This window comes from Perognathus longimembris, chromosome 1 (genome assembly GCF_023159225.1).
Source record: "Perognathus longimembris pacificus isolate PPM17 chromosome 1, ASM2315922v1, whole genome shotgun sequence".
Classification (NCBI taxonomy): Eukaryota; Metazoa; Chordata; class Mammalia; order Rodentia; family Heteromyidae; genus Perognathus; species Perognathus longimembris.
The window spans coordinates 150529690-150541373 of NC_063161.1; the positions used below are offsets into that span (position 1 = coordinate 150529690).

General features: G+C 42.3%; 2 protein-coding genes across 3 annotated transcripts in view; one reads left to right on the forward strand and one right to left on the reverse strand.

Annotated features, from left to right (window-relative positions):
- Positions 1-1644, reverse strand: part of Fbxw2 (F-box and WD repeat domain containing 2) — a 32321-nt gene extending 30677 nt beyond the window's left edge. For both annotated transcript variants that reach the window (XM_048340734.1, XM_048340729.1), the window contains exons 1-2: positions 1554-1644; positions 1340-1448 (exon numbers count right to left, since the gene is read on the reverse strand). The gene's annotated coding sequence lies outside the window, so the exon portion shown is untranslated. The remainder of the gene's footprint in view (positions 1-1339; positions 1449-1553) is intronic.
- B3galt9 (beta-1,3-galactosyltransferase 9) lies at positions 1442-7714 on the forward strand. The gene is made up of 4 exons (XM_048348466.1): positions 1442-1733; positions 4717-4723; positions 4835-4895; positions 6611-7714. Exons 1-4 carry the CDS (start codon positions 1442-1444, stop codon positions 7712-7714), a joined length of 1464 nt encoding a protein of 487 aa, XP_048204423.1.
- Positions 7715-11684: the final 3970 nt, after the last annotated feature.

Below are 11684 nucleotides of genomic sequence, written 5' to 3' on the forward strand. Positions count from 1 at the left end.
CTTAACAACTAACAAAATACATGGGGTACAACATGGAGTAGCTTTCTCAGAGTTGTATGGGAAATAGCAGCTTAAACCACCTTCCCCAGCCCATAGCCTTCTCCCCTTAAAAAACAAAACAAAACAACAACAAAAAAACCACCTGAACAGAACATTCTAGACACACAGTGTGGATTTGTGTGCCCCAACTGGGACTGTGTAATTGTCCCTCTCTTTTCCTGCCAAGGCTTTGAAAATGGATTTATACCTATAAACTTATATGGGGGCATAAAATATATTTTCAATATCTGAGACACTGACAATACTGGTTGCTTCCAGAGAGAACCAGAGAACTGAGGAAAAGGAATAAAGGCCCCTTTTAACTTTTTTTTATTTAAAATAATGTGAAAATACTATCTATTGAAAACCTTTTGGAATTTTTGTTGTTGTTGTTGTTAGTTTTCTGAGAGGATTTTTCTATGTAGCCCAGCTGGCCCTTAACTTTCCATTCTCCTGCCTCAGCCTCGAGAGTGATGGGACTACAGGTGTGCATCACTATACCTGGCCTAAAAGTCTTTCATTTGAAATGTTTTAAGAGCTCTGAAAGAGTACAATTTTATTTTTTATTTTTTTGCCAGTCCTGGGGCTTGAACTCAGGGCCTGGGTGCTGTCCTTGAGCTTCTTTTGCTCAAGGCTAGCACTCTACCACTTGAGCCACAGGGCCACTTCTGTGTGGTACTGGGGAATCGAACCCTGAGCTTCATGCGTGCTAGGCAAGCACACTACCACGAAGCCACATTCCCAGCCTCACAAACAATATTTATAAAACGTGGGCTTTGCAACTCCACTTGTGGCTGGGTGACCTTGAACATATCTATCTCAAGATTTCCTCACCTGAAATAATGTAGCCATGAACAGGTTTACCTACAAGGGCATTTGCAACGACTAAACAGATACCGCACATAAAACGTTTTGCACTGCACCTGGCACAATGTAAACCTATAACATATGCCAGTTACCGTTATTACTTAGGACAAACGGTGTTCCTTGTGCTTTTTGTTGTTGTTCTGCAAGCCGCACCCCACATACACACCTGTCTTCATACCATTCCCTTAATTACGGCGCAGTCCCTAACAACGCTACAACGCCTCGTGCCATCTCTGCACACTTCATCTTTCAAACTCCCGGTCGCCCTGGGACGTCACTGTTAACTCATTTCGCATCTAAGGAAACCAAGGCACTGGGAGGCGGGAACTCTGAAACCCAACTGTCCTCTCTCCCCAATAAACCCCAGATCCCTCGGCCCGTTCGTCGCTCCCAGGTCCCCAGCTCTTGGGGCCGTGTTCCACGCGGCACTGACCTGAGCGAGTGCCCCGGGGCCCGGGACCTGGCGCCGGGCTCACACCGATTAGGCGCGCTCGGGCCGCCAGAGCCTTGCAGCGGCCGGGTCCGCTCCGCAGCCATGGCGCCTGCAGGGAGAGAAAGACAAACAAACCCGGGCGCGGCGGGTCAGCAGAAGCGCGGGCACCCGGGAGCCCCCTCCCGCCGCGACCGGCCCCGCCTCGGACACAGACCTGGACCTACGGCCGCTGCTCTCCCGGTCCGCAGCCACACAGGGGAGCGGCTTCCGGTACTTTACGTCATCTCCGCGCGCTCCTCCCGTCCGCGGCGCCAGGCGGAACTGGCTGCACTTCCGGCTCCCGCCCACAGGAAGAAGAGGGAAAGTTACTGGGTTGTGGGTTCCCGCATGCGCAGTAAGGCCTTTTCCAATTTTATTACTGGTGGAAGTTAAAATTGCTCTTCGAGCCCTGTGCTCGGATCTGCCCAGAATGTTTACATCTCTCATCTAACCTTTTCTTGCACCAACTCAGCGACATCTTTTTGTCTTACTTCACAGAGGACTTTTAAGTTCAAACCTCAGTACCAGCATTAATAAATAAGTAAAAACTCTGGTTAGTTTTATTTAAGTTTACATGACACATTTGGAGAATGATTATTATATTGGGTAGCATAATCCAAACATAATATGGACAATGAGAGAGTCACATATGCAGTTAGTGCTACAACACAGCAAGGTTCCAAATTTCCTCATTCTATGGAGGGCATGAAAGGGGCAAGGAAGATGCTCTCATTAGAAAGGAGGGGGGAGGAAAGCTTTCAATCAGCTTCTCAATTCCCATTCTAAATCCATGATTAAAAAAGAAAACATTTAGAAGAGTTTCACAAAAAAAGGAAAGTCACAAAGTGGAAGTTTAAGGAGCAAAACAGGATAAATAGAGATAAATAGTACCTCCTGCCTAACTTGCAGGAGATGGGAACAGAGGCTCAAAATGCTGATTTTGTCCCAAGCATATTTATATCATTTGAGTTGGGGGGGGCAGTCCAGCTTGAGCCTTTGCAAGTCCTCACATAACCTAATAACACCTAATCACTTTGCTAAATTTGCAAGCCCACAGACTATGGGTTTAAGGTGGGTTTATTATGGGAAACATGGAGAAATGGAACCTGAGATGAGTCTTATTATTACTCAAAACATGGCAATAATGAGTGTAATATTTAAGGCATTCCCCTCTGGTTCCAAAAACAAATTCACCAAAGCCACCCCCCCCCCTCTCATTCAAGGAGATTGAAACCTGCTTCACATCTAAAAGATGGGAGGAATACTTTCTGCTTTCCAGTGATCCTCCTGCTCCTCCTCCCCCTCCTCCCCCTCCTCCCCCTCCTCCCCCTCCCCCTCCTCCCCCTCCTCCCCCTCCTCCCCCTCCTCCCCCTCCCCTCCCCCTCCTCCCCCTCCCCTCCCCCTCCCCCTCCCCCTCCCCCTCCCCCTCCCCCTCCCCCCCCTCCTCCTCCTCCTCCTCCTCCCCTGGTTTCTTTTGGTTCAAAGCTAGCACTCGGGGCTGGGGATATAGCCTAGTGGCAAGAGTGCCTGCCTCGGATACACGAGGCCCTAGGTTCGATTCCCCAGCACCACATATACAGAAAACGGCCAGAAGCGGCGCTGTGACTCAAGTGGCAGAGTGCTAGCCTTGAGCGGGAAGAAGCCAGGGACAGTGCTCAGGCCCTGAGTCCAAGGCCCAGGACTGGCCAAAAAAAAAAAAAAAAAAAAAAAAAAAAAAAAAAAAAAAAAAAAAAAGCTAGCACTCTACCACTTTAGTCACAGCGCCACTTCTGGCCTTTTCTGTTTATGTGTGCTGATGAACACAACCAGTGCTGAGGTCCAGTGCTGTTCTTCACCATCCTGAAGGAATAGACACTGTGCAGCTAAATACAGACTCCTAGCCTGGTTGACAGGTTGTGGGTTCAGGTCCCACCTAGGTGGCCAGGATGCTACACTATGCAAAGAAAGAAAGTAGAGAAAATCAACTGCCAAGGGCTGGGAATATGGCCTAGTGGAAAGAGCGCTTGCTTCGTATACATGAAGCCCTGGGTTCAATTTCTCAGCACCACATATATAGAAAAGGCCAGAAGTGGCACTGTGGCTGAAGTGGCAGAGTGCTAGCCTTGAGCAAAAAGAAGCCAGGGACAGTGCCAGGACTGGTACAAAAAAAAAAAATCAAATGCCAAGATCTTCTCACAAGTTGTCTCAACCTCAGTAGGTCAGAAGCTTGGTAAATCAAACTGAAAAATCACAGATAGAGCTTCCCCAGAGATTTTTTTTAATCTCTCATAAATAAAGAAACTAAATTTAGATCCAGAGAAAATACAGGAGAAAAAATTACTTTAAAAAAGAGAAAAATAACTGCACCTGTGGCTCACACCTGTACTCCTCCCTATTCAAGAGGCTGAGATCCAGAGGATCAAAATTTGATTCCAGCCTCGGAAGAAAAGTCCACAAGTCTCAATCTTCAAAAATCCAGGTTGGAGGCATGGTATGAGTGGTAGAGTACCAGCTAAGTAGGCTAAGCTTAACAAGTACAAGGCCATGAGTTCAAACCCTAGTAAAGAAAAAAAAATAGCCACGTGCTGGTAGTTCACATCTGTAATCCTAGTTACTCAGAAGGCTGAGATCTGAGAATCATGGTTCAAAACCAACCCAGACAGGAAAGTCCATAAGACTCTTACCTCCAATTAACCACCAGAAAACCAGAAGTAGAGCTGTGGTAGAGTGCTAGCCTTGAGCAAAATTGCTCAGGTACAGTGCCCAGGCCTCAAGTCCAAGCCCCACAATCAAGAAAAAATAAAAGAAAAAAAATGCTGTGAAATACAATTCTTGTTTAATTGAATATTTACAAGGTCCATAAATTCAGTAGGTGTAAAATTCGACTTGTTTTGAATTTTTAGGTTAGATCTTCTCACTTGATAAAGACTTCCAAGATTGTATGTTTTGTTCAAAGAATATAGCCAACTTCCAATATATGAATGTTGTTTTTTTTTTCTACTGGGGATAAACTTACTTGAAGGAAGTAGTTTGTATGACCTAGCATAACTTCTACCAGGAATTCAGACTCTGATATAGGAGATATATGAGACCTCACTATATTGAAAAGTGCATCCATGAAGGATGGCAAATATCTGATCATATTAAGAACAGTTAAAAAATGTACTTGTACCGAAGAGCAGGCATTACTGCAACTATTTAGTTTTTTTTTTAAGATGGACTTAAAAATACAGTTTTCTTCCTTAGGCAGTGATATGCTGTAGAGAGATGATATAGGTGAACAGTTCTCTGAACTTTTTCTTTTCTTTGTTCTGAATTTGCTCTCACTGTAACATGATAAGTATTACTCTCCTATGCAGGCAACAAGTATTCTGGGACAAAAGCTCAGGTCAATTGGCAAAGAAACCTTACCCTTAAAGTTTGTGGCACAGCATACTTTACTGCAATTGCTAATAGACTGGAGTTATCCTGAGATAGATTTCGACATCTGGACTTAATAATTTTGAAAGCCCTGAAATTGCTCATAGACAACATGCAGGTAAGTTTCTGATCATCTTGGAAGCATTTGCTGTTTATTAAAATAGGCATCGAGATGGCTGGAGTTTCTTTTATATGTAAATCACCTGCAGTGAGAAAATAGAAAAGAACAATAATTGTCTGAGGTGGTTTGGTTTTGTTTTCCTAGTAAATAAACATATACAAGGAAAGACAGGATTCAGGATTTTCTAGTGGTTAAGAGTAAGCTTTAGAATCTGATGGCTTTGAGTTCAAACCATGACCCCCCTCCAATCCCTTAACCACTCAGGTGCTCAGTTTAATTTGGAAGATAACCCATCTGAAAGGGATATTATCTCAGAGTTCAATGAATTAAGGCCAAAGGTTCTTAGCATGGTGTCGGGCACACAACAATTACCCAATGAAAGGTAACTACTATTTTTTGTGTGTGCGCCAGTACTTGGGTTTAAACTCAGGGTCATTTTGCTTAGCTTTTTTGGCTCAAGGCTGACACTCTCCCCATGGGTCACATCTCCAGTTTCTAGCTTTGTGCTGGTTAGCTGGAGTTAAGAGTCCCACAGATGCATTTTTCTTTTTTACTTTTGCCAGTCCTGGGACTTGAACTCGGGGCCTGAGTTCAAGGCTAGCACTCTACCACTTGAGCCACAGCACCACTTCTAACTTTTGGTATATGTGGTGCTGAGGAATTGAACCCAGGGCTTCATGTATGCGAGGCAAATACTCTATCACTAGGCCATACTCCCAGCCTCAGATGTATCTTTATAGTTTGGGCTTAAACCTCCATCCTTAGATCTAAGCCTCCTGAGTGGCTAAGATTATAGGCATGAGCTAGTGACACCAGGAAAAGGTCACTACAATTATAGGAGACCTTTCTAAAACCAAAGCTCTGATGAATAAGTAATTCCTTTATGATTTCCTCATTTCATTACAGTTTGCATATTTGCTTTCAGATGGCCTGTTTCTATCTCTTTTGATAAGGTGGAGTAAGCTTGGTACAAGTCTTCTCTAGATATCTGGGGATGTGCTTTGTGTATAGTAGGAATCTGCCTATATTGACAGACACATCAGAAGGATTAGGAGATGATGTCAAAACAGATTAGGATTCAGTATTACATAAAATTGGAAAGTCACACTGGCAGGAAGCATATGATAAATAGCCAGTGCCATGGCCACCAATAGCAACAGCTACCTGGAAAAAAATAGCTGCTGACCTTTGTAATTAGAGAAGAAACTGATCCAAATGCTTCCATTAGAGAAAGAACACATATTTTCCTACAGATTTTCTTACAACGATCCTACTGGTTGTATCCTATCTACGTGTCTATGTCTGATTGTTATTTGTATTTCCAGGGTCCAACACAGTGTGTTATATATATAGGAAAGTAGTCTTTACTCCAAACAAGAAAGAAAATGACTAGCATTTTCCTTGGTGTCCAAACACACTAGACTTGGCAACACGATAAAAAGAGAATATAATGCTTGTGAGCCATAAGACAATGTTTACTGAAGAGACAAATAATAACTATATAATAAGTACTATAAAAAGCCCATATAGTGTTCTGTAGGGAGGAAGAGGAGGAGGAGGAGGAGAAGAGGAGGAGGAGGAGGAGGAGGAGGAGGAGGAGGAGGAGGAGGAGGAGGAGGAGGAGGAGGAGGAGGAGGAGGAGGAAGAAGAAGAAGAGGAGGAGGAGGAGGGTAGATTAAGCTTGAGTGAATGTTTGCCCTTTTCTTATTTAGGTGACATTCTGCAGACTCCGAACTCACCAGTGGTGTTTTATTCTGTTTAATGTCATCCTATTTCATGCTTTGCTTTTTGGGGCTGACTTTGTGGAAGAATACTTTCTGCAGTCTTTGCCTCATGTCAATATGAAAGTTCTTGAAATTAAGGACAAGGCAAGAAAGTTGAACATGGAACCCCTAAGAAATCATCCTTCCAAATATTATGTCCTGAGCCAGTCAGAGGTGTGTAAAGGGAAGAACGTTTTCTTGCTTTCTCTGATCTTCAGTAGCCCAGGAAATGCCCCAAGACGAGACCTCATCAGGAAAACCTGGGGAAATGTGAGTAGTGTCCAAGGGCACTCAGTGCTCACACTGTTTGCTTTAGGAATGCCTGTTTTGGTAACTACACAGAAAGAAATAGACAAAGAATCACATAAGAATAATGACATCATTGAAGGAATCTTCTTGGACAGTCTGGAGAATCAAACCCTGAAGCTCATCATAATGACCCAGTGGGCTGTGACTTTCTGCCCTAATGCTCTGTTCATTCTGAAGGTTGATGACGAGATGTTTGTCAATCTACCAAGCTTGGTAGAGTATCTTCTGAATTTGAAAGAACACCTTGAAGATGTCTATGTAGGAAGAGTTATCCATCAGGATGCACCCAACAGAGACCCTCAGAGCGAAGAATTTGTTCCTCTTAGTGAGTATCCAGAAAAATACTACCCAGATTACTGTAGTGGTGAGGCATTTATAATTTCTCAAGATGTGGCCCGGATGATGTATGTTGTTTTCAAAGAAATACCCATTATGGTGCCTGCCGATGTGTTTATAGGTATTTGTGCAAAATCTCTTGGCCTTAAACCTATCCATAGTTCCAGGTTTTCTGGGAAAAGACACATCAGGTATAACAGATGTTGCTATAAGTTCATTTTTACATCTTCACAAACTGAGGAGACTGAAATGCTCCTAGCATGGAAGGAAATCAGTGATGGGAAAAAATGTTCACTGTTTGAGACTTACTATGGGCTCATTTCCTGCAAACTTCTGACATACCTTGACAGTTTTAAACGTTTTCACATTGGGACCATAGAAAACAATGTTATGTATTTTGGTGATTAGGATCTGTTTGCTTTTATTTTAAGTCCAATATTTTGAATTACCTTCTGTCCATTATAGAAAGCAACCTTCTGTCCTCATGTTTTGTGTAGTTTCTCTGAATCTTTACTTATTGTCAGCAGAAATACAAAATGTTCTTAATGGGTCAATCTTGTTGGAATCTAATTTTAACAAATTTTAGGTTAGTATGGCATTATTATTTACAAAATAAAATGTTTCAGAATAGAGAGCATGTAATTATAGCAAAGCCTTTTTAACAGACAAAGATAATATTGTATATATATTTGTGGTGTACAACATGATGTTTTGATGCATGTATGAATTTTGGTATGACTAAATCCATCTATTCAAAGCATATACTTACATATTGTAGTGAGAACTCTTAAAATCTAACTTCCTAGTTATTATAATGTGTTACTATGAACTATCATTACCATGAAGTATGATGACTTCCTGAACTTATTCCTTGTGTCAAACTAAATTTTTTTTGGTCACTTAACCAACCTCTCCCTGGTCCTACAATATCCTAGCATTTATTAACTACCATTTTACTGTCTGTTTCTGACACTCCATAATTAAGTGAGGTCATTTTTAATACTGTGTATTCCAGGTTCATCCATGTTATTGCAGATGACAAAATTTCCTTCTTTTTAAAACTTAATAGTATTCTATTGTGGTTATAATCCACATTTTCCTTCTCTGTCCAGCCAGATGATATTCTAGTTCTTTTTTTTTTTTTTTTTTTTGGCCAGTCCTGGGTCTTGGACTCAGGGCCTGAGCACTGTCCCTGGCTTCTTCTTGCTCAAGGCTAGCACTCTGCCACTTGAGCCACAGTGCCACTTCTGGCCATTTTTTTTCTGTATATGTGGTGCTGGGGAATTGAACCCAGGGCCTCTTGTATACGAGGCAAGCACTCTTGCCACGAGGCTATATCCCCAGCCCTGATATTCTAGTTCTAATTTTAATTATTTTTGAGAAGCCTCCATACTACATTCCACAGTAGTTTCACTGATTCACATTCCTACCAACAATGTGCAAGGTTTCCTTTTCTCCTCATGCTCTTAAATACTTAGTATCTTTCATATTTATTATATTGGCCATTCTAATAACTATAAGGAGATATCTCATTGTAGTTGTAATCTGTATTTTCCTGATATTTTTTAAAGTGGTTATGGGGTTGGACTCAGGGCCTGGGGACTCTCCTTGAACTGTTTTGCTCAAGGCTAGCACTCTACCACTTTGAGCCACAGCTCTAATTCTGGCTTTCTGGTGGTTAACTGAAAATAAGAGTCTCAAGGATTTTTATGCCTGGGCTGGCTTCAAACCAAGATTCTCAGATCTCAGCCTCCTGAGTAGCTAGGATTGCAGGCATGAGACACTGGCCCCTGGCCCTGAATTTTGTGAATGTGCTGGTACCAGGAGAGGCTTGAATTCAGGGGCCTTGAACTTGCTCGCTCATGACTGGAATGTACACACTTATATACCTCTAGCCTTCCTCTATGTTAGTAATTTTGGAGATGGAGTCTCATAGTTTTCTGCAAGGGCTGTTTGGTCACTCCCCCCTCTCCCCTCCGTCCTGAGGCTTGAACTCAGGGCCTGGGCACTGTCCCTGAGCTTCTTTTGCTCTAGGCTAGCATTCTACCACTTGAGCCATAGTGTCACTTCAGCTTTTTCTTTTTTTTGGCCAGTCCTGGGCCTTGGACTCAGGGCCTGAGCACCGTCCCTGGCTTCTTCCCGCTCAAGGCTAGCACTCTGCCACCTGAGCCACAGCGCCCCTTCTGGCCGTTTTCCATATAGGTGGTGCTGGGGGATCGACCTGAGAGCTTCATGTGTAGGAGGCAAGCACTCTTGCCACTAGGCCATATTCCCAGCCCCAAGCTTTTTCTGTTTATGTGATATTGAGGAACTGAACCCAGGGCTTCATGCATGCTAGGCAAGCATTTTACCACTAAGCCACATCCCCAGCCTAAGGGGTGGTTTTGAACCATGAACTTTATCCTCTCAGGCTCCTCAGCAGCTAGGATTACAAGCATAAGCCACTGGTGTCTGGTTGATACCTAATAATATTGGGCTTCTCCCCACCCCCCCCCCCACCCCCCGCCTTTCATATCATGTTGGCTGTGCGTGGTTTTTCATTTTGGGAAGTGTTGTTACTTTTTTCTTTTCCCCAAGACAGGGTCATGCTAGGTTAACCAGGTCTGGAACTTTTTGTCTCAAGTGATTTTCCTACTTTTGCCTTCAAGTAGCTGGGACTACTGGAGTGGAACAGTGCTGTAAACAAGCCCTTTCATGTTTTCTTTCGAGAAATGTCTATTCAGATCCTTTCCTTTTCTCTTTTTGTGGCACTAGTGGGGTTTGAATGCAAGGCCTCATACTTGGTAGACAAGTGCTCTACCATTTGAGCCATGCTTCAAGGTTGAAAGGATTTTTTTTTGCCTAGACTGGCTTTGAATTGTGATCATTCTACTTATGCTTCCCATGTATCTGAAATTATAGTAGTGTACCAAATATGGATTTGTTCTGAGAGAAGCTAACTTTTTCCCCTATGGTGGCCTCAAACCATGATCCTCCTATTTCCACCTCCTAAGAGGCTGGGATTACACACATGGTCTTGGCAGCTTTTATGTATCTAGAAATGTATCCTACCTAGGAATGCATCCTTGTCCTCTAGGTTATTCAATTTACTGGTGTTTCCTGCTCTTGTGATACTTTGTGTTCTTGCAGTGTCATATTGTCTTTTTTTTTTTTTGCCGGTTGTGGGGCTTGAATTCAGGGCCTGGGCACTGTCCCTGAGCTTTTTCACTCAATGTTAACACTTTTTCATTTTGAGCCACAGTGCCACTTCTAGTTTTCTGATGGTTAATTGAAGGTAAAGCCTGACTTTTCTGCCTGGGCTGGCTTCAAACCACAACCTCAGATCTCCACCTCCTGAGTAGCTATGATTACAGGTGTGAGCCACTGGGACCTGGCCATATTCTCTTTTGCTTTTTTCCTTTTACTTGAATCCTGTCTCTGTAAAGTCTTGCTAAATGTGGATTTTTCAAAAAGTTTTGTTATTCTTTCCAATACTGGTAGTCATTGTTATAAATTGCCTTCTTAAAACTGTTCTTATTGTATTCTGAAGGTTTTGGTATGTAGTTTGCATTGTTGTTTGTCTCCATATACATTTTCCCCCCCAGAGCTGAGGACCAAATTCAGGGCCTTGAACTTGCCTGGCAAGTGCTCTTCCACTGAGTTAAACCCCCAACCCCTCCTCTAGATATTTTTAAGTTTCTCTTTTAATCTCTTCTTTGTTCTATTAGTTATTAAGGAGCATGTTTAACTTTCAAGTATTTGTTAAATTTTCAAGGTTATTGTCATTATTGATTTCTAGTTTCGTATTATGTGGCAAGGAGATATTTGATGTGATTTCCATCTTAAATTTGTTAAAATCTGTTCTGTTGCTTAACAGACTATGGTCTCTATATTAGCATGTCTCTTCCAGAGAGTATTCTGTGTGTTTGAGAAAAGCGTAGATTTTGATGTTGGTTAGAAGGTTCTAAATGTGTGTTGATGGCACATGCCTTTCATCTTCAATGCTAGCTTCTGTTTTTGTCTTTGGGTCCTTTCTGGGTTATTTGGCTCATAAAAATCTGTGTGTGTGTGTGTGTATGTGTGTTGCTTATTAAATACATAATGAAAACTTGCAAACTTAAACAAGTTAGGAATAAAAACAGAATGAGCATGTACGCTATACATAGGAGGATGCCTCTATGAATCCTGATGCTAAGTGAATAAAATCACCATCAAAATGGTGTTTGCAGAGAACTGAGGAAAATATGGAGTGTGGAATTGTTGAATGTGAAGTTATAGTGTTACAAAATAGAGAATTCTATAGATGGAGAGTGATGATGGTTGAACAACATTTTGCACTTCCTATCACTCAATTATACACTTAAAAATGGTTAAGATAAGTGGTAAGAATGCCTGGAAC